The sequence below is a fragment of the Mesoplodon densirostris genome, chromosome 4 (assembly GCF_025265405.1).
Source record: "Mesoplodon densirostris isolate mMesDen1 chromosome 4, mMesDen1 primary haplotype, whole genome shotgun sequence".
NCBI lineage: Eukaryota > Metazoa > Chordata > Mammalia > Artiodactyla > Ziphiidae > Mesoplodon > Mesoplodon densirostris.
In genome coordinates, this window is record NC_082664.1 from 103146342 (window position 1) to 103169259 (window position 22918).

Below are 22918 nucleotides of genomic sequence, written 5' to 3' on the forward strand. Positions count from 1 at the left end.
ACGGGAATAGACCTAATTTGCTAGTGCTCATTACTCGTGTTTTACATGGATGCCCTGAGCACGTGTTTTCCACATTGTTTCCTCAGATAGAAGAACAGTTTTATAAGTTTTATTGCTTTATCGGTTTTTGTTAACAAACATGTCTTTAGATATGTTGGCCAGAGTCTCGTGGGCTATGGTGAGTTAAAAGTTATTTTTTCTTTTAAATTACTCTTAGGTCAGTATTTCTTGATACCTTTATCAATGTGTTTGTACCGTCAGCTACCAACCTGGGAAAAAATTTTCAAATACTTCCATTGCTATAATTCACCACAGCTGAATGACTGGCATTTCTCTAGGTTAGGGGTCAGCAAACTAGGGCCCGTGGGCCAAATGCAGATGGCTGCTTGTTTCTGAATAAAGTTTTATTGGAAAACAGCCTTGTTCATTTGTGTACATTGTCTATTACTGCTTTCATGCTACAAGAAGAGAGTTGAGTAGTTGCAAGAGACCAGGTGGCCAACAAACTAAAAATATATTTACTGTCTGCCCTTCACAGAAAAAATGGTCTTAGTGCCTGTCACTTATTAATGTTGGTGTGGTTTTTAATGATAATTGGAACACTCATTATGAGAGCCTTTTAAACCATATATCTAAAAACTGAGTTTATTTTTCAAAGAAAATTTGCATCCATAGTAGTAAGCTCAGTTTTCATCATTGCTCATACAAGGTTGCCATTTGGGTAGAGCTTGGGAAGAAACTTAGGGGATACAAAATGGAAGAGAAAATATAACAATACCTGTAAAATTCTGGAATCAGTGAGTGAGCAGGTATTGTTTATAAGAATGAGAAGGAAGGGAGGAGGAGGAGGTGTTTTGATTTGCCCAGGAAGCTGGGCTGGATCTCTTCTCCTAGGCATTCTTAGGGGCCAACCCTGCACTTTTCCCGGAACTGGTAACTAAACAGTTAACAGAAAGCCTTGGGAAAGAACAGCAGATTCTGTAGTGCTTCAGTAGCAACGAAAAAGAATGAAGAGACTGACCAAATTATTTAGTACTTTCTCAGGGTAGAATCTGGTACCCTATAGAAAATTAAGGAAGCAGCCCAGAGTCTCCTTTCAAGATTTTTTATATTAAACATGTCTTTGATGAATATATTTCAGAATGATTATATCTTAAAGATTTTAGAGTATTTATCCTTACTTGAGCCTAAAGAAAGCCATTTAGTTCACGATACTTAACCTTTCTTTAGAAGATTCAATGAGTATTGTGGTAAAAGTAATCTGAAATTCTGGAAGAAAAGTCCTTAAAAAAATTTTTTTTTTCTTCTACTGCTTTTGCTGATCATACAAGCTAGTTCCTAGCTTGGGGTTAATGTAAATATTTCTTCAGCCTCTGGCTAACCTCCCGAACATTCTGGTTCTCCTTCAGATGTGAGGGTGAGCTGAAGCCATGGGGACTGAGATTGAAACAGAGAAAAATGGGAGGCCTGGAGGAAAGGGTTTTGTATGAGATTCATTTCTTCTTACTCCCATCTTTCCTTCTGTCTTCCAGAATGTGAAAATGAATGGGGAAGCCAGGTGGATAGAGCAGTTCAGTTCTAGAAAGTTTATAGAAAGTCATCCTTAGAGCGGGTGGTTAACACTAGGGAGAAGGTAGCTTTTCATTAATTCATAAGACTAAAGACATCAGTGTTTTAAGAATCAATTAATTCATATGATGGGGCAGGGACCCTAAGAAACAGGGTCATAATCTATGTGCAGAAGGATCAAGGTTTAATTTTGATTGACCTGATGCCTATGTATCAATTTAATTTGCTCTTTCAAGTCACTAAGAAAGTAAAAGTAAGTATTTGATTGAATTCACTCAACAGTTAACTGGGAATGTAGAATCCATTAAGTTTGTCCTGAAATCCCCCATCTGGTGTTTATGGGGCTCTTTTATCTAAAATAGTCAAGGCTATGTTTTGTGTAGGGTTTCTTTCTTCATTATCGAAATAATCTTTAAAACTGAGATAGGTGGAAAAGTTTCACAGTGGGCAGAAATGACTGAAAAGTTTGTGAAAATGTGTAATTTCTGAGACAAAATTCAATATTTAGTTTGCATTTCATCTGGGATGTGATTCACACTTGTTTAATAAACTGCTCTGTTCAAGTAAGCTGTGCCTTTAGACAGTCAGGAGGAGAGTGTGCAAAGTTACTGTAGATATGCTAATATTGCTTACAATCTTTTTAGATGACTTTTTAGAATTGCTGTCAGGTCCGTTTTGAATTATCCAAGAAAAAAATTATTTTTTCATCATTATACATCATTTTTGACTCCCAAACATTATTTGCTCTCAGAGATCCTGTAACTTTTCCTTTGTTCAGAAAATAAATAAAACCACCACCACAACAAAAAGGTAAACTTCAAAGGACCAAAATTCCATTATTAATGATATTAAAATGCATGTGTCATAAATAGGTTATTGCTACTTTGGACTAATGAAGGTGACCACCAGAGAGAAAAAGTCTTACAAATTCGGATCATTCATCTTTCCATAAGAAAGAGGTTTATTACATGAAAGTGTATATAACAGTGGAAAATAATGCTTAGCAAAGTATTCCTAAGCAGATGAACTACGGCTATACTTGTTCAGAATTTGCGGGTGCTTAGTTTTGTAGAAATGGCACAGTTAAAGCACTTGACATTTCTTTCTTTCCAAGCAAAATTAGCTCCCCATTTACATACTTGCTTATGAAATAAAAATATTTACTAACCCCTCTTTTCACAGTAGTGAACTTTAACTTTGAAATATCCCTTATTATACAGAAAAAGAAATTGTTTTGATTCAAATCATAGAGGGTTATTTAAAAAATATATATTATATATATATAAATGTGTTTCCAGTAGAAATACTTGATGAATTTATTACATGCAAAAGCTCTAATTGCCACCTCTTCTAGTAACTGGAATTGTAATTAGGAAGTAAATACCCACATATGTTTAATTTTATAGGTACATATCACTATTAAAATATTTTCTCTTCTGTGGTAAAAGCTGGTATAGACCTTTAATATTGATATTTTTGGGGGAAGGGATTGCAAGCTTTCTTTTTTTTAATTTTTTTTTTTTTTAGTTTATTAATTAATTAACTTCTTTTTGCTGTGTTGGGTCTTCGTTTCTGTGCGAGAGTTTTCTCTAGTTGTGGCAAGCGGGGGCCACTCTTCATCGCGGTGCGCGGGCCTCTCACTATCGCAGCCTCTCTTGTTGCGGAGCACAGGCTCCAGACGCGCAGGCTCAGTAATTGTGGCTCACGGGCCCAGTTGCTCCGCGGCATGTGGGATCCTCCCAGACCAGCGCTCGAACCCCTGTCCCCTGCATCGGCAGGCAGACGCTCAACCACTGCGCCACCAGGGAAGCCCAAGCTTTCTTTTAAATGTATTAAACTGGAACTTTTTCCATATCCATGTGCGTCAAAATTGTCGTTGCTTTATATATAAAGTAAGTTTACCTATTTCCTATTATCTGCAAATTTATAAAGTCCATTGATGATTAAGGGTAAGAATCCATTCCTGTCAGACATTCTGAGGCCATGCTTCCATTTTTTAATAACGTCTTGAATAGTCATCTTATTCAAAAACTAGAGATGGCAAATGAGAATGAAAAACACACACTACCCTCCCTCACTCCGCTCAGCCCTGCCTACCTCACCTACCTGCACATAAACAAAGCAAGTGTGGTCCAGGCAATCCCAGACTTTTTGTGTCAAAGCAAGTAAATGGCTTAGCACCTCAGCCCCCCCTTATGGGTGTTTGCTTCTGTATTTAAATGTGTTTGAGGTTTTCAACATCGCCAGAACAGTTGACTGTTAAGAGGTGGAAAACATGCAATTTATAGCAGATGGGTGCAGCCTTTTCTGGCAGTGCCGCCAAAATGGGATCAATCAGTAGCACTTCACGCTCCATTTGTCTAACAGAAACCCACCTGGGGAAATCCTGTGGAACTATGCCTATTAGGAAAACACCTTAACACATTTCTTTAAATAAAAACTGGCCAGTCGGCATTAATCTAGAGGAAAATGGTTTCTCCATTAACCCTCTCCCGCTTGCAAAGCTCCTATCTTTTCTTCTTTTTTTTGAACCAATGTCTCTTATTCTCTTTGCCGGTAGAAGACCAGCCAAGAGCAGCCCAGAGCAGCCTTCTAGAGCCGGCATCCATAGTGTTGAAACTTTGAAACTGTTTTCTTCCTAGTTCTTGATCTCATCGTTTCTCTGCAGACCTGCTGCTTCTCAGGTTCATTTGCCACTTTCTCCATGCTGCCTTTTCTTTGTTTTTTTTTTTTTTTATCACTTTCTCTCCTTCATTCAGGGTGTGTTAGGCTGGGATGGAGTGTTACCAGCCAGGGGAGCCCTTGCAACCTTCACTACTCAGCCAGCCCATATATAATTGTGTTTCCAGTAGAAATACTTGATGAATTTATTACATGCAAAAGCTCTAATTGCCACCTCTTCTAATAACTGGAATCGCTGGATTCTAGCAACTGGAATCGCCCATGCCCAGACAGCGTGAGGCTTCATGGGGAGGATGAAATGAAAATCAGGTGCTTTGGAGGTTCAGCAGCTGCCATGCGTTAATCGCTTTTCTGTCCCTGATTCCTGCAACTTTTCCAGGTGTAAAGTGGATATCTCAGCCCTCCCACTGAAGCAAGCCAACTGCCTGGAGCTGCCGCTGGAGAGCTGCCTGGGGACGCTCTTGATGCTGGTCACCCTCACGCCCTGCGCGGGAGTCTCCATCTCAGATCTGTGTGTGTGCCCCTTGGCAGATCCCAGCGAGAGAAAGCAGATCGCCCAGCGATTCGTGAGTGCTTTGCCTTGCTACAACCCCTCCCGACCCCGCACCCACCCCCACTTGTAAGTTGAAACAGTCTCTGAATTGAAAAACTGCCTCCAAAGAGATCTTTGTCCAAAGTTTAATGGTATGTCTCCTAAAACAAGACATCAGCCCTAGAGGTTAATGCATTAGTGAGAAGGTGACAGTAGATTATAGAGTTTGCCTTCCTATTTTAAGCGCCAAAAAAAAAAGGTATTTGATTTTTTAGTATCCTGGAACTCTTTGGAGAAAATTGAAATCCTCAAGGGGGCAAAAGGTTGTTTAGCATGTCTGTATATGTAAATAGGAATTTTATTTTATTTTTTTAATTTTAATTTTGGAATATAGTTGATTTGCAATGTTGTGTTAGTTTTAGGTGTACAGCTAAGTGATTCAGTTATACATACACATATATCCATTCTTTTTCAGATTCTTTTCCCATATAGGTTACTACAGTATATTGAGTATAGTTCCCTGTGCTATATAGTAGGTCCTTGTTGATCTTCTATTTTATATATAGTAGTGTGTATATGTTAATCCCAAACTCGTAATTTATTCCTCCCCACCACGTTTTCCCTTTGGTAACCATAAGTTTGTTTTCCAAGTCTCTGAGTCTGTTTCTATTTTGTAAGTAAGTTCATTTGTATCATTTTTAGGAATTTTAATAAGTTCACAAAAGTTGCTTTTTTAAAAACTAAATATTAATGTTTGCCATGTTGTAGATGCTTTTCCAGAACCTCTTAAGATCAAGTGAGAAAGCACTTGTGTCTCATAAAGCAAGGCCAAGCCGTAGACAGGCATGAAAGACTTATTCCATACTACCCTGGATAAGAGCAGTTTGTGATTTTTGCCTAAGTAGTTGCAATTTGCTTAAAAGTCCACTCAACATTTTTAAATCAAATGGCTTTGTCCTTGTCATTATTTTTTGTGCTCTGGCTTTCTAGGTGTCTTTATTTGCATTCTCATTTTATTCCATCTTCTTTGTAAATCAATACATTTATTTTATTGCCACACACACGAAAGGCATGTTTTAGGAAAGTGGCATGGAAGTGAAGCAAAGATGAATCCCTATTTAATGGGAGTATTATTCTCAGCATAAACTTTAGTGCCTCCAGACTCCTTCACTGTGCAGGCGTATTGATTAATTGAATAAACCTTTATCTTCAGGAGTACAAAGCCTAGCCACACATCTTAATGACAGCACAAGATTCTGCATGCAAGGTTGATGTACTCTAAAGAAGTTTTGACAAAATCCACTTTTAATATTCTCTTTGATGACTTTAGTTAAGCAAATGAAAATAAAACACTTACCCAAACTTTCCCATGGATAAATTGCACAATTTACCAAATTCATGAGGAGTGTCATGCATTTATAAGGTGACATTAGGTAAGATCATAATGACTGCTTTGAATAATGTCTCAGGATTCGAGGAGTACTCATTGAAAAGAGATTTGAAAAGCCAGTAATCAAAATAAAAATATCAATTTTTTTTTTTTTTTTTTTTTTTTTTTTTTTTGTAGCTAAGGAGCTGACCAGCATGCTAGAGGGAAAGATACTGTGTTACAAGACACAAGTTCCAGACCCCTGGATTTGTTTTTTAGGTTTTAAGAATAGATAATCTTCAAAGGCATTTTGCCTCTAAATTATGAAAGTACTTTATTTGAGATGTTTCCATTTTAGCTTAAACACTAGTTTTTTTTCTGTTGTTTTTAAGATTGAAAATACTGTTTGAAGAAACAACTTCCAAAAGTTCTTAGGAATGGTGCTTCCTAAGGTTTACGTTAGGCAAACCTTAGCTATTATTAAGCTTTTGTTATTCTTTCCTGAAATGCCTAAATAACAAGGATTTTACTACCCTTCTATAAATCCCTGGGGTCCACTTATCACAGGTTTTTACTTATCTAATGATGACAGAAATACTGTATCCAAAGGTTTGAAAGCAGCATCTTTTTCAGCAAATGTGTTTTGGAGGCATGCAAAGAGCATTTATTGGCTTATCTCTTATCTCATGCACAATTTCTAAAGAATGCGATGTGCATAGACATCTAAATATTTCTATACATGCTTAAGAATTATCAGTAGATATATTAGAGCTTTGGCCATGCAAACTAAAAATGAAAGTAAATGTGATTACAGAGCAGTACTAGATGCTCAGTCTCTAATGAGCTGGCTGTAACATGGACTAGAAAATTCATTCCATTTCCATCCCTACTCTCTTTCTGGTAGTAATAAGTTATCTACGAAGGGTCCAAGTTTAGTCCTCTGATATCCATAAAGTTTGTTCTAACTAGGTCAGAATAATGTTGCCTTTTCTGGTGATTTAAAATTATCATTAAAGAGAAAGGGGGAAAAGAGAATGAATGTAGTTCTACACCCATTTTCCCCGGTGGGATGTCTGTACTATCGCCAGGGGGTGATGTTAAAAGTAGATTGTATGTGCTTTGTAATTTGTTTATTTTGAAAGGGGAGTTAATTAATTCTCAGTCACTTTTAATCTGGTTGCTGCAAATGCCTAAGTTTCCTGTTGACTGATGCAATGCACATTGGAACTTTTCTTAGCATTGCATGAGAAAGATGATGATAAATCTAGAAGGTACTTCCTATAGGGATTTTTTGGCATTAAACAGTATATTAGAAAGCTATGTTCATTTGTGACCTACTTTTCTCCCCCCAGAGCTTACAGAACTCCCTGAAAAATATGAAGGACATCGGCATTTTACAAGTGAAGGTTTTAAAGGCGGTAGATCTCTTAGCAGCAGATTTCTCAGGTATAGAAAATTTTCATCTTTTTATTCATTTTTATTTATTTCCTGCTTTGAAGTGATCCAGTGGCAGAGTGAAATGTTTTACTAAGTAGAAGCATGTACAGAGCAATCATACTTTCAGAGTCACAGAAGAAAAAAAGGTGCAGACAACAAGTTCTCTCACTTCACATTTTTCACAAAATTATCTTTTTCAAGTAATTTTCCTACGATTAGATAATGTGCTAGTCCATTTAGCTTTCAAAGATATTTGTGGGTGATTCATGTCATGACTTCTTTATTTGTTAAATGTTTGATGAAGCTTGTCTATAGGACCTCAGAAGGCAGATTTGACTTCTTGCCTTTTCTCTTGCAGCGCTGTGTGCAGACAGTGTTTTATTCTTCACAGGGTACAGTACATGGGTCCTAAATCTGGCTGGCTGGCACTTCTCTGTAACAGTAACCAAAGTCTTGGCCATGGAACCACTTTACCATTGCCATTGTTTTATACAAAATTTCTCTCGATGCTTCACTACCTGGAACTTATAGACAGAGGCTGGAACTGACATGCTTTGTGCTGAATTATGCTTGACTATGGAGGAGAGTAATCCAAACGTTCCAGTGTCTGATCAGAGGATGCCTCTCCACTCATTGCTTCCTTGCTGAATTACCCCCTTGTACTGACTGACAGTTTAAGCACCTATATGACAGATGCTATTTACCAAGTAAATTGATGAATATGAAGATTATTACACAACATGGATCTATCTATTAACGCATTAGTGCATTTTTGTTGTTGTTGTTATATCATAATTTTAGAATGTGGTCTACTCTCTATATTTGTGTAACCTCTGAACTTCTGAGTTTGAGGTAGCTCAAACTCTGGAAAAGAGAATGTTAATTAGAAGCACTTTATATTACAAAAATGATGGGATATATGAACTTAGTTTAAAAAAAAGAGTTCTCCTCACCCTCCTTCAAAAAATGAACCAATGGAAATCACTACTCTATAAGCCCTCCCAAATAAGGTGATCTCAATTTTAAGGAAAATGCCCAGTGAGAATATCCAAAAATGCTTTTTCAGCCAATATGAATATATAAATTCTCAGGGTTGTGGATGAAATACTTCAGTAATGACTTGTAATATTCATCAGTTTACTTGCAAATGTTTATATAGTCTTAGATTGATTTAGAAATTTTCCTTTTGAAACTTACAGTTTATGAAAATGCTTAATTCAGATGTTTCATGTGCCTTTGACAGTAGTTTTGTCATCCCTAAAGCACATGTAGAGTTATCGACCAGTTTTCCAGAGCAAATTGTGTTTTACTTCCATCTCAGTGTTTAGATACAACACTGTTTGAATCTGTGATCGTTGAGGTCTCAGTAAACATTGTCTCAGGCCCCAAGAACTCATTTATGCTTTCAAGCAGTATTTTCAAATATTCTTTCTGTCGTTGTATATTTTGTGTTCGCCAGGAACTAATTGAAATGCATTAAACATTTTTTTAAAAGACTTGTGTACAACTACATCCATATGTGGAAATACTTTTTAAAAACTTACCTTATTTTATGCTTCCTATCAGGTGACTTCCATAAAGCACCCCCAAAACTAGGATTGATGGAGGTTGTTTCAGGCCAACGTGAATTCTCCAAAGAGTACTTTGACTATTAAAGTGTATAGGAGAGAAACCTGGAAAATGGAAGTTTTTATAAAGACCAGACGATAAGGCAAAACCCACTTTTCAGAAGAATAATTTTGGGGCAAAATGCTACCATTTTGTCATTTTCTTTATATTCAAGATATTCAGTAGATAGTTTTGGAGTGGATGAAGGTGGTGAGTACCTGAGGATTCCATTAACAAAAAGCAGTGGTTAGAAACCAAATAATGCTAAGAGATTTAGCTTAATGCCCTAGTGTTTTACTATCTCTGTATTATTTATGAGAAAATCATCACTCTTCTGAATTGAAGCAAAGATCCTTGTCATTAGCTAAGCATGTCTTTAGACCATATCGATCTTTATTCTTAGAATCAAATTTCACAGTCTAATGTTCTTTATAGGTTGGTAGCCTCATCCAGTCTGTTCCAAACCACGGTGTTGCTTTAGGGCAACAAAGTGGACCTAATCCAGAGAGTTGTAAAGTAACTTTTCTTCGTGAAAAAATAAGTGGATTCAGGTTGCTGTGAGGTAGCAGTAGAGATGTAATTAATGCCTCCGGGATGTTAGCGACCATATCATATAGTGGCGACTCATACATTATTGCTGTTATTATTGTTACCAATTCACTTGACACGCAGAAAAAGAAAATGCCACCTTCACTTGATCATGGATCAGAAGAGGTACTCATCATTGCCAGTGCTGGAAACATTTAAGGAAGAAGTAACTATTTATACCCAGCATTTTCCAGTCAGCCTTGCCTTATTAACTGAGTGTTTCATTGCACTTGCTCAGGGAACGAAGTATTCACTCCTGCAAATTAAAATGAACTGCATTTACTCTGAATACCAGGTGCATTCTCAAAGAATGGTGGTCGTTTTAGACAGTGCAAAAGGGAGCATTCCAACATTCCTACTTTTTTTCATGATAGTTTTTTTTTTTCTGTGATTGTTTGTTTCTTGAAAACAATACCAAATAACCATAATAACTGATACTTCAAGTTAGATTCAGGGACTCTGATAAAACAAAAGTCCATGGGAGCAGGTCTTGGCAGTGGTCCATTTGGAGGTGAAGGTTATGGTTTGCAGAGTGCAGGGACCTATTGTCCTAGAGGAGAAATGAAAGCACTTGGCAGCCCTGCGATCAGTGGTTTGCCAATTTTAAAGTTATCTATATTTTTGCAAGTAGCAATTAGAAAATATCAGTCACTTATGCTAATTGAATCAAAGTTAGGTGGATATTCCTCATGAGTGGTTATTGATGTTATGGTTATGTAGCCATAAAAATAAATTAAACTTGGGGGAAATTGAATCCTCATTACTTTACTAGTATTTTAGAACATTGGAATAATATATATCATATATATATAGATTATATATATACACGCACTAACGTGAACTTCTTTGCAATTAAAAATTTAACTTTTTTATATAAAGAAAAAAATTAGTGTAGCTTTCCAAATGTTATAAGATATTAATAACCTAAATCTAGATATGTTACCAATATTAAGATATTTATAAAAGATAAAGGCTTCAGTGTTCTAATGTGTAGAAAAGATAATTTATTATTTTTTGAAATGAATTCATTCTTTTCTAAATATGCTATTTTATTGTGTGATTGAACCTACCCTAGAATTAATAAATTTAAATTTATATATAGCTTGGCATTTTTGTGTGTGTATCTGACATTTGTTTGTATATGAGTGAGAAGACTTTCTATTTTAAAGAATCGGAGGTAATTAACTTCTCTTGCAGTCCATCCCTCTAAAATTGGTGAAAGATATTTTAATGTTCTCTACAGCCAATATGAGATATGGATAGCCATACACAGTTATTCTAATAGAAAAGCCTGTCAGATATTTTTATTAAAGCATTTGTCTCACAAACACCTTGTGTCCAATGTAACCTAAAATTTTTAAGTAATAGGTTATCCTGTCTGATGTCAGTTCTTCTGTAGTAAACAAGGCCATAGCCTTGATTCACAAAACAGATGATAAATTGTACTTTGAAACTCAAGGTGAGCACAGCTGTTTGTAATGTTTAATGAGACCAACATACTTCACTCAGCTGCCGCTAGTCTTAGAACTCAGCTGTTTTGAGAAGATAGCAATAAAAACCAAACAAAAACAATGCAGAGTTTGTTTCATAGGCTATAAAAAGGTAATCAAGTAGATAATAGGTAAACAGAAAAATAGTTAGGGAACTGAAATATTTTCTGATCAGAATTGTATTTCAGTACAAATGGCAATGCTTATCTTACCGACTGGGAGATCCACCAGTGAAGAGTAGGAAAGTATTTACTGTGTTCAATGCATACACGGAGAAATGTTCTGGATAGCCTTGTTATAATTGATAGAATATTGTGGGGAAGCTTCCAGAATTGTACGACGGAGGGGCTCCTTCTGTGTATCAGTACTGAAACCATCACGGCCTCTATTTGCATAACGCACCTGCCAAAATTCAGCACTTAGTCAGTGACCCTTCTCTTATATTCTTAGAATCAAAATGTGGCTTTCACACATCTTCCTCCCTACTGATTAAGCTTTCTATATATTAATTTTGTTCTAAAAGAGTTCTTATATATTAACACCCTTCTCCTTAAGGAATCTTCCAGTGGCAGGATGGGTTATTCTTTAGTCTCCCTCCGCTTTATTCCTCCACCCTGTTAACATCACCAAGATGACCCTAGCCATTAAGTATTCTGACATAAAATAGGGGTGATAGAAGCTTAGGAGAGTTTTCTTTACCTCGTCATGCCAGCAGTGGCAAAAGAGCAAGGAGAACAGCATTGCAAGCCCACCTCCATATAGGATGATAGTAAGTGTTGTAACAACATAGCATAATAGGGTGTGGGTCTCAATGGCCCTTCTTTTGGTATAGCACAATCCCATCTTAATTTTTCATGTTCCTGTCATAATACGCTGTATGTCATGATGAGAAGCTGGGGAATTATCAGGAGGCAATGAAGGAGCAAAACTGGAAATAACCATCTTTCCTCACAATTTGGAGTTACTGTTCTCCAGGGGTCTTTTTTATCATTGCGATTTTTTGTTACTTTTTGCCATACAAAACCCACCCATAAAACGCAAACATTTTCCAAATATATCTGGATATTTTGTTACTTCTTGGCTGTAAGATTGTCACTTGGACCCTTTCACTGTTTCCAATGTTAGTAAGACAACTACCAAATTAACAGAATCTTGTAATTAGAGAATCTTTATCAGAGGAATGGAAAAGACTATGTTTTCAAGCAAAAAATATGAGTTATGGGGAAGTAGTCTTATGTGATAAATAAGCATGTCAGGGGCCATAACAGTGCCTGATCCAGGAGAACAAAGACAATTTAATTCAAGAACTCCATACTTCTTTTCAGGGAGCCCAGTGTAGTTTTCCAAATGCTTTTTGAGTTTGTCTTAATTTAAGAAAAGTCACCTTGGTGGGTAGATCTAGTGATCTTCAAGAAATGTTCATTGAGCATCTACTACAGATCAGACACACCTACCTGTAGGGAGCTTGTGATCACTTCACTCTTCCTTCTCTAGGGGGCAGTGAGTATCATTGATGTGGATGAGGACTTTGCTCAAAATTGGGTGGCGTTTTCAGTTGAATGGTTCCTTGGCAATGCCATTAGGAGGAGCTCTCTGTTCCACATGCAGGGTTGCTCTCCCATGACTGGTAAAGTTCTCCATTCATTCGTTAAGTACACGATCCCTTTCCAAGAGACTGAAACTCATGCTTTGGGTAAATTAATGTTCAGTTCAATAATTTATTCACTGAAGATGAAAATTATTCCCCCTTTAATTTGCTCTTTATTTTTATGATAGCTGCCTTTCATTTTAATCCCCATGTATTATGGTATAGAAGATGTATAGAAACAGATGTGTAAATCTTGGTTCTACCACATTCCAGCCTTGGGTCCACTTAAGCCTCCAGCTTCTCATGGGTGTTTTGAGAGTTAAAACCTAAATGAGCATACCTGACACATTACATGCTCAATAAATGCTATTCCCATTCTTTGTTAAATTTATTTTTTTTTAGAGTACAGTTGACCTGGGGAATTTCACAGGTTATTGTCTTCTTGGTATTTGTTTATGACTTCTCTAATTTTAAATAATGTTGGAAATATCAGCGTTGCTAATCACTTTTAGCTTTTCAACCACTTTTAGAAATCTATAGTTACCACTCTATGATGTTTGTTTCTTTTTGTTTCTGTTTCTATTGCCTGATAAAAGTGAAGAAAAAACATGCTTCATGGTAGGAAAATTCTCATACTTAAACCAGTTTAGTGCTTGTATTCACATTTTGATAATATGGATAATAGTTTTATCGATATAAAATGCTTTTATGAGCTCATCAATTTTTTGTTGTATATGAAAGTGCTGTTTTGAGAAACTGTTGACCAAAATACTGCAGTTAGATACCATATTATAGCGTAGAAATATTCTAGCCATATGCTGTAATACTGACGTTTGAGTAGTTTCTGTAAATTATAACACTAGCTTTGTTTTCTGTTGTTTTGGGGTTTTTTGAAACATAAGACTGCTTGTATCAAAAGAGAAATAAAATAGTCCTATGGTTGTTGTTCGATGGGAATTTTAAGTCACATGTCCATTTTCTAGTTCATTTTCATTGTCTGCTGTTTGAAGCTATATTCATAGCAATATGAGATGCCCCTTAATATGAGATGCCTCTTAAAGATGCCCCATTTTCAAAGGGTTGGCTGTAATTGAATTTCTAGGAAGCTCAGCCATAGTGATTCAGAGCTCTTAATTTTCATGAGAACGTCATGGCTAGATGAGCCCAAATCAAGACCAACTTTTTAAAAACACGTAAAAAATGATACAAATCTGCCCTGGCAGGCCATCTGCTTTAGCAGTCTGCCAAGGAACATGAACTCTAGTTGATGTAAAGTTTGGGAGTTTATCGAAGATTTAGCAGTTTGTAGCTTACCTGGTACCTTGTGAGTGAATGAGTTCAGTTCATTGATTAACAACTGATCTTACTGGCTGGCTTCTTAGTAAGATCTTCAATTACTCAGCCACTATACCTCCTCTGTGTGTGAGCCTGTGGTGGGTCCTGGTGACATGATGGGGGAGAGGAATTGGTCCCTGCCTTCACATGGAGTGACTGCTAACCCAGTGGCATCTAATGACAATGATACTGTCAAGGTCAAGAACAGGTGTCCAGGTTCATTAAAGGGACACCTGACTCCTGCAGGAAGTGATGTTTTAGCTGAGGTGTCAGGGATAAGGAGGGATTAGCACAGTAGAGCTGAAGGAAAAGCAGTTTTCAAATGAGGGAACAGCATGTTCCAAAGCCTGCAGGGCTTTCCTAAGACATGCAGAAAAGCAAGTGAAACTGGAGAACAGAGCAAGGGGACCCTCAGGGGCAAGGAGGCTATTGTTATTAGACGGGACCGGATTATATAGGAACATGGGGTCCAGGTGAAGAAATTAGAGACCTTTCTAAGTAGGGAACTGATATGATCTGATATGAACTTAAATACGAGTTTATTCTGGTGGCTGCAAAGAGCAAGGGGTTTGGGGGTGCAAGACTGAAAATGGGGAGATGTTAGGCAGATTCAGTGGATGATGGTGCTTTATGGAGCTTGAGCGGTGACAGGGGAATGGAATTAGAAGAAGGAGAAATTCTCATGTCATCAGTTCTTGTTTGTGCTAGAATATTACAACATCAGAAATGTAGTTAAAAAACATTTCAGTAATAGTGTCCTCTTTCTTTGCGGACCTCACAGTCCTAAGTGAGACCTGTCTGTCCCCAGCTCTGGATGTCTGCCGCGGTGAAGCAATCCATCCTCATCTGCAGGATGCCACCGAGGCCATTGTTTGGATTAGAGATGCTTGCAACCCACTCAGGAAGGCAGGAGATACTTGAAAGTTAGGTCCAGAAGGAATAAAGATCAGTGTTTTCTCTTTCTTTAAAGTCCATCTCACAGCCCAGCACAGTACTTTCCGCATTTTAGTAAACCATAAATTATTTGTTGAAGGGAGGAGCAGGCACATCATACGGTGTGGCATTATGATGCCCAAACTAATGATCATAGGAGATTAAGTGGGGAGCTCCCTGGAGTTTAAGGTGGCAGAGAAAGTTCCATGCAGATGATGCATTTGAACTAGGCCTCGGAGGTTAGTTGGCCCTTTTTGTGTTCTTTTTTTTTTTTTTGGAGAGGAGTGGGTCTTGGGAGAGCATTGCAGGGGGAAGCCATTCCACACGCAGAGTTAGGAAGCATGACTGAGCCCCCTACCTGTGTGCTGGCCACGGGTGGGGCACAGACACGCCGACTTGATAAAGGTTAGGAAATAGAAGCTAGATCAGGATGGATGGTGTGGGATAAGTTGTCAGAGATCACAGATTTTCAGGATGAACACTATAATTGGCTCCAATATGCAAAAGTAAGGTTTATCAACAGACGGCTGGGGGCAAGAATTGAAGGGAGAGATTTTGGAAATGAAGTCTGGAATGGCTGTTGTCCCCACTCCCACATCCGCTCCTAGCCTGAGCTATAACGCTCCACAGTTAGCTTCAGGAATTACCTTCCTCTAGAAGTTCTTGCACCTTGTGTTGACAGTCTTTGGTGGCTCCTGGCTGCTTGATAAGTAAAAAGAAATAAAATTTTTTTAAAAAGCACGCAGTCATGGCCTTCCAGGCTTCCAGCCAGTCTCTTCCTTTATCCACCCATATCTTATATTTCCTGATCACCACTCTTTAGCTGTATGTATGCATATATATGTATCTATATCTGTATCTATCTATCTATTATCTATCTATCTATCTATCCATCTACTTAATGAATGTTAGGCTCTGATCTGCCCCTATCTCCTCAGCAAGGACCTACCCATTTCTTTTAACCGAATCAGTCTCCTCCTAAACCTTGCTTAGAATTCACCTCCACTGTGAAATCTTTCTGGACTTTAACCAATCAAATTAAATGTCTCTGAACTTTAGTTTCCTCATCTGCAAAATGGCACAGACATACCTTACCTCATAGAATGGACGTGAAGATTAAAGAAGAACCTGCATGAAGCATCGTTTTTTGCACAGAGTGGGAGGAGCCTGGCTCCCTCCAGCCAACACCCATCAGCAGAGCCCGAAGTCCCCTGGTGCCTTCTGTCACTGGGCCAGGACACTCTTCACAGGGCATGAGAGGGGCACGCATACCTTGGTTGTGCCTGCAGTGGGCCCCTTAAATGAAATACGGGGCTAAATACAGAACAGAGGTGTACAGGTGTGCAGTTGAAAAGGGGCAAGGAAGATATACAGTTGGAGATCACAGAGGGCAACAGCTTAGTCCTCTGGCAGAGCGTGTGAGTGAAGTTTTCACTGGAAAGGTGACATTTGCTGAAAAGCATGATTATTATGAGAGTTCCTTGAAGGTAATGACTTGGTGGTCTGTGTACATTGGGGCCGGCCTGGTTCAGTGCCAAGAGCAGAATGGGCGCTCAATAAATATTTGTTGGATGAATGATTTGACCTCTAAAATACTTTTATTGCTTGTCGTTCAACTTCTGTAACTAATATAAAGGTAAAATTATTTAAGCGAGGAACCCCCACTTGCCATTCAAGGAATACAAATGAATTTTAACGTGCTGTTCAAAAATAGCAAAGGCTATTGAGAGCAAGGCGCTAAAACACCACCCCACTGTGAATCTGAATCACCAGTGGTATAGCCGTGTCAAGGTGACACGGCATCTGGATGTAGAAGAGGTCATCTAGATGTTTTACCTGTAAAAACAGGTAGAGCAAAGAGCAAAAGTGCAGACCCAAGTGTATATATGTCACTTTGTCTGGTACTGTTTGCTTGGTACTCTTGGGAAACAGTTGTGACGGGAGATCGTTTTATCATGATTGAATAAAAATACTCATTATTTATTTATTTATTTATTTTTGCGGTATGTGGACCTCTCACTGCTGTGGCCTCTCCCGCTGCGGAGCACAGGCTTCGGACTTGCAGTCTCAGCAGCCATGGCTCACGGGCCCAGCCGCTCCACGGCATGCGGTATCCTCCCGGACCGGGGCACGAACCTGTGTCCCCTGCATCGGCAGGCGGACTCTCAACCACTGTGCCACCAGGGAAGCCCTATTTAAATTTTTTTGAAAGTCCCTGTCTATCTGGAATCTTTGAAGGGCAAGAAATCAATCCTAAAGTGTATATACATTACTCTATAAATGTGTTAATGTCTTCGCTTCTTCTTCCTCCTCTCTGCCTGTTTATACTGTAATATTAATAAATGCAGCAATTTAATGAGCTTTGACGGAATTATCTTCAGAGAGTCGGCGCAGTGTGTTCCTTGGAGACACACAACTGAAGTTCCCGGTTCCTGGAAGGAAGGCTGTTCCTTATTAGCTGGAATAGCGGAAGAGTGTGCTGGAGGGGCGGCGGGGGAGGCAGGGCTCAGCCCACCTGTGCAGACACAGGCCCAGACCCTCTCCACGTCTCTGTGGAGGAACCCCCGGGCTTTCATTACAAGTGTCAGATGGTTCCCCCCGAGCCGGTGCTGGTGGGATGGCATGTCAGTGTCTCTGGAGGAGCAGCCCTGACACCTCCCAACAGTCTGACAAACGGTTAAGTAGCGGTTTCAGCTAGGGTTGAGGATGAGAACATGTGTGTTCTTTCATGTTCATGTTCTTTTCATGTTACTCGAGAGATGTCATGACCTTCTGCACTGTCACCCGACCCCTACCCTGTGGCCCGTGAAACACAGTCCCAGACTTAAACTGCCTTTTTAAAGAAATTGAAGTGTAGTGAATTTACAGTGTTGTGTTAGTTTCAAGTGCACAGCAGAGTGATTCAGTTATACACATATGAATCAGATTCTTTTCCATTATAGGTTATTATGAGATATTGAATATAGTTCCTGTGCTATCCAGTAGGTCCTTGTTGTTTATCTGTTTTATATAGTAGTGTGTTAATCCCAAATTCCGAATTTATCTCCCCACCTCCATCCCCTTTGGTAACCGTGTAAGTTACCAAAGTTTTCTATGTAGGTGAGTCTATTTATACGTGGCAAATAAGTTCATTTGTATCAAATTTTTTAACCAGCTTTACAACAAATGCTAAAGGAATTTATCTAGGCAGAAAAGAAAAGGCCACAACTAGAAACAAGAAAATTACAAAATGTACCCTTTTTTTTTTTTTAGATTCCGCAAGTAAGTGATATTATGTGATATTTGCCTTTCTCTGTCTGACTTAGTTCACTTAGTATGATAATCTCTAGGTCCATCCATGTTGCTGCAAATTGTGTTATTTCACTTTTTGATGGCTGAGTAAAATGTCTTAAAGAAGCAAGACTTTTTACAGATGCAGGTGGATTTGTGTGTATGTTTGATTTGGGCTGCCCAACATCTGAAACCCCTTCTAGGTTTGGGGTGCTTCTCATCGAATGTTTTAGGGAAGGGCTCAGAGCCACTTTCCTGTGGTGGAAAGCCAGTACGTACTCCCATTCTGAGCCCTGGAAGTTAGGGCATGAGGATTTGCTAGGCAGGGGCAATCCCTTTACATCTACATCAAGTGAGGCAAAGAAGCGGGAGTGGAGAATTCATATTAGAAGCAGCTACATTTGGGTGCCGGGGTCGGAAGTGTCGGTGGGGCCAGTTTTCCTGGGAAGCAGAGGCCACGCCAGACTTTTCCTGGGGTGAGAGTTTGACCGAGATTCTGTGCCTGAGCATCCCTCAGCATTCTTTGGTTTCCAGTGATTTTTCCAGCCTGATTCTCCAATCTGTGGTCTGATCCTGAGAGCTGCTTGCTATTATTTTAATAAATTCCTTTTCTGCTAAATTTAGACAGGGATCATTTCCATTATTTGTAAGTGATGACCCCAATGCATTCATCTGTGTCCATGGCTCGATCGCTGTCTGCTGGCCACTGAGATAATAGCCTTGACTTAAAAGCTTTGGCCAAGCATCTAAGTATCCAGGCCACTAGTCAGTTGAATGGAATCTCCTGTTTAACACTAACTCTTAGCTGCTCTTCTTTTCTTCCTTTTTTTGAAATATCATCTTCATGCTGGCTCCTGCACATGTGTCTCTCTAATGACTTGCAGTACTTCAGAGCTCCTGGTTATTAAGTGAATTAGATGTAGGTTCAGTGACCTGAATGGTAGGCCAGTAGGTCAAGTGGCCTGAGCACTGTCTGAGTTAGGCCCTGATCTGGGATTCCTTGGCCATTTGTTGGAGGCATATCTGTCCTTTTGCCCCCAATTAATTTAGTACACACCGCTTTGTAAAGCACCAGTGTGCGCAGAGGTAGGCCATGTGTTCCTGTCCTGCGAACGTTAAAGACCCTGACGGTTTCAACTCTGGATCCCTCTGCCAAGCCCAACAGAAGGGGAGAGACTTCTTATGTGGTAACTTTCTGTGTTCCCCTTTGGATTCAGGATTTTCTAATCTTTTTATTTTATTTTTTTCTTTTGGAGGCTGTGTGAGGTAGGGTGGAAGAAGAGGTGAGATGGGAGAAGTGAAAGTTAAGCTTCATTATTTTTTAAGATAAAAACTTTTAACTTAACCTTATGAAATTAGACTTCTGCATGTGTCTGAGCACCAAAAATGTCCCATGTGTATTCTCACCATTTACTAAATATATAAGATCATATGTGTGTGTGGCCACTCACTCCAGAGCAGAGTTTTAACTCCTAAATAGCCATGGTTACACTTTTTCTCATTTCTCTTATCACCTTGTAGAAGCATGTAAGTTATCATAGACTTCCAGTTGTAGATGAGTAATTATATTCATTCAGGGACTTCCCTGGTGGTCCAGTGGTAAAGAAGCCACCTTCCAATGCAGGGGATGCGGGTTCGATCCCTGGTTGGGGAACTAGGATCCCACATGCCGCGAGGCAACTAAGCCCGCGCGCCACAACTACTGAGCTCATGTGGCTCAACGAGAGAGCCCGTGTGCTGCAAACTATAGAGCCCATGTGCTCTGGAGCCCGAGTACCACAACTAGAGGGAGAAAACCCGCACACCGCAACTAGAGAGAAGCCCGCGTGCCACAGCGAAGAGCCTGCGCGCTGCAACTAGAGGGAGAAAACCCGCACGCCGCAACTAGAGAGAAGCCCGCGTGCCACAGCGAAGAGCCTGTGTGCTGCAACAGAAGACCCCGCATGCCTCAACGAAGACCCCGCCTGCCGCAGCTAAGACCCACTGTGGCCAAAAAAAGAAAAAAATTATATTGGCTCAAAGAGAATTTAGGAAGGAAACAGAGATGCGCATCTGTTTTAAAACAAAACACAAACTTGGACTCTCTCACATGCCACATTGACACCTGCTCTTGTGAAACCAGTGTTGCCATTGCTCTCAAGGCTGCATCTGGGTTGTGTGTCAGTCCCAGTCCGATAACTGCGCTGACACCTATATGTCTGTCTACCTCCCGAATTCCCACACAGGGCTTACACGGCTTGCTAAAAAGAGAGGCTCACATTCAGTCTTTTAGCAAGCACAATGTCTTTTTAATTGAAGTGTAGTTGATTTAAAGTGCTGTGTTAATTTCTGCTGTACAGCAAAGTGATGGTTATACATATGTATATACACACATTCTTTTACATATTCTTTTTTATTATGGTTTATCACAAGGTATTGAATATACAGTAGGACTTTGTTGTTTATCCATTCTATATCTAATAGTTTGCATCTGCTAACCCCAAACTCCCAATCCATCCCTCCCTCACATCCCCTCCCCCTTGGCAACCACAAGTCTGCTCTCTATCAGCAAGCCCAATTTTATTGTTACAATATGTGGAATCTAAAAAATGATACAAATGAACTTATTTACAAAACAGAAACAGACTCATAGATTTAGAAAACAAATTTACAGTTACCAAAGGGGAAAGGTGGGGTGAGGGATAAATTAGGAGTTTGGGATGAACATATACACACTACTATACATAAAATATACAATCAACAAGGACCTACTGTATAGTACAGGGAACTCTACTCAGTATTCTGTAATAACCTAAATGGGAAAAGAATTGGAAAAAGAATAGATATAGGTATATGTATAACTGAATCACTTTGCTGTACACCTGAAACCAACACAGCATTGTAAATCAACTATACTGAAATATAAAATAAAAAATAATAATAATAATTGGAAAAAAAGTGCATGACTTTTGTTCACTTTGCCTCTGTCACTTTTGAGATTCACTTGCCTCTGACCAAGGAGATTCCTTTGTCTCTGACCCACGTCTGTGTTCTCTTTGCAGGGAAGAGCGATCCCTTTTGCTTGTTGGAGTTGGGAAATGACCGACTTCAGACACATACCATTTACAAAAACCTCAACCCTGAGTGGAACAAAGTTTTTACATTGTAAGTACTTTAGCCCCTGCAGTATCAAAGAGCAGCTTTAACTCAGAGACCAATTATCCCTGATATGTTTGGGGCAGTCTGGGGCCCTTGAGTGGAACTTCCTGTCCATTTTTATGAGCAAAGAGTGAAGTTTATTGTTTTTCTTTTTCTGAAAACCTTTTATGCTTTCATTTTATAGAGTGTAGTGTTAATAATAGAAGAGACCATTTGGAACTGCAAGGGAGTGTTATAGGAGAGGCATTTGTAAAGTAGGTCTTTTAGTGACTAAATTAATCTGCGAGTAGAAGGAAGCTTCCATAAATCCAGACTACTTCATTCCTGGGTTAAAGGAAACTACAAATGTAGACCTGTCTTTAATTCAAGGAGCTTATATGGTACAACATTATTTTAATATCTGAAGGCTTGTATTCTGCCAGAGTCTTTTGGAACATATAGATTATCTGCAATTCCTCAAGGACTCCCAAAGACCCCTTATATTCCAGTTTCTATGAATGACCTGCTCCATAGTGATGCTCACTTTTCAGACTCAGGCATTTAGGAGGCTGGGTATATTCCTAGTTTGCTTTAGATTCCAAGGCGTCTGGCCATCAAGGGGGAGGCCCCTTTTTGAATTTGGGTGAAATGGTGGTACACTGGCCTCACAACAGTGAAGAAATGCTCTGTCTGTGCTTATAACTGAAAGAATATAGTTCGTATTGAATGGAATTGGTGGTTCCCAAGCAGAAACTTCCCAAGGATCTATGAGAAGAGGATTAACTGTGCTAAGCAGGTTTGCAAATTGCCATATGCAAGTCTCTGGTTTGGTCAACACAGTGACCATGGCTCCGTGTTTCATTGTAGCCAATGTCTGGCTTCTGGTCAACATAAAAACTGTTTATAAGTATGTAAATATGCATGAGACTTTTAGTACTCTGTTTCAACAATAGGATGCTTTCTAGGGACCTCGGCAAGTAGTGATTTTGACCATCTTTTTTTTTTTTTTTTTTTAAGGGAATTCTTCATTAGTTTAAAGTAAAGTAAATCTGATTTTTGTTCTTCTCATTTGGAAGCTACTTTGAAATCACTGTCCTCCTTATTTTGTCCCCTGTTCTCTTTCTTTATCCTGTTTCTTTAACAGTTCTGCCCTTGAGTACACATATACATGGAAAATGTCATAGTAAAAAAGTTGGCTTTTTTTTTCCATATGGATGTCTGAATCTTCTCTGATGGAAGGTTTGGGAATACAGTCAGTTTGATTTAATTTTTGGAATTTAATTAAATGGTACTTTTATACTCTGAGGACATACAGATTTAATTAGTGAAACTGTGTTTTCAGATCTTCATGGAACAGACTTCACTTTTGTGTTTTTGTATCTAATACATGGTGTGTTTCT

The 22918-nt window shown here is 38.9% G+C and overlaps 1 protein-coding gene across 4 annotated transcripts in view; it reads left to right on the top strand.

Moving 5' to 3' along the window:
* MCTP2 (multiple C2 and transmembrane domain containing 2) overlaps positions 1-22918 on the top strand; it is a 198956-nt gene that overhangs the window by 69970 nt on the left and 106068 nt on the right. For all 4 annotated transcript variants that reach the window (XM_060095091.1, XM_060095093.1, XM_060095094.1 and 1 more), the window contains exons 10-12: positions 4631-4817; positions 7505-7598; positions 21443-21545. In XM_060095091.1, the coding sequence (XP_059951074.1) occupies positions 4631-4817; positions 7505-7598; positions 21443-21545 (384 nt within the window). The remainder of the gene's footprint in view (positions 1-4630; positions 4818-7504; positions 7599-21442; positions 21546-22918) is intronic.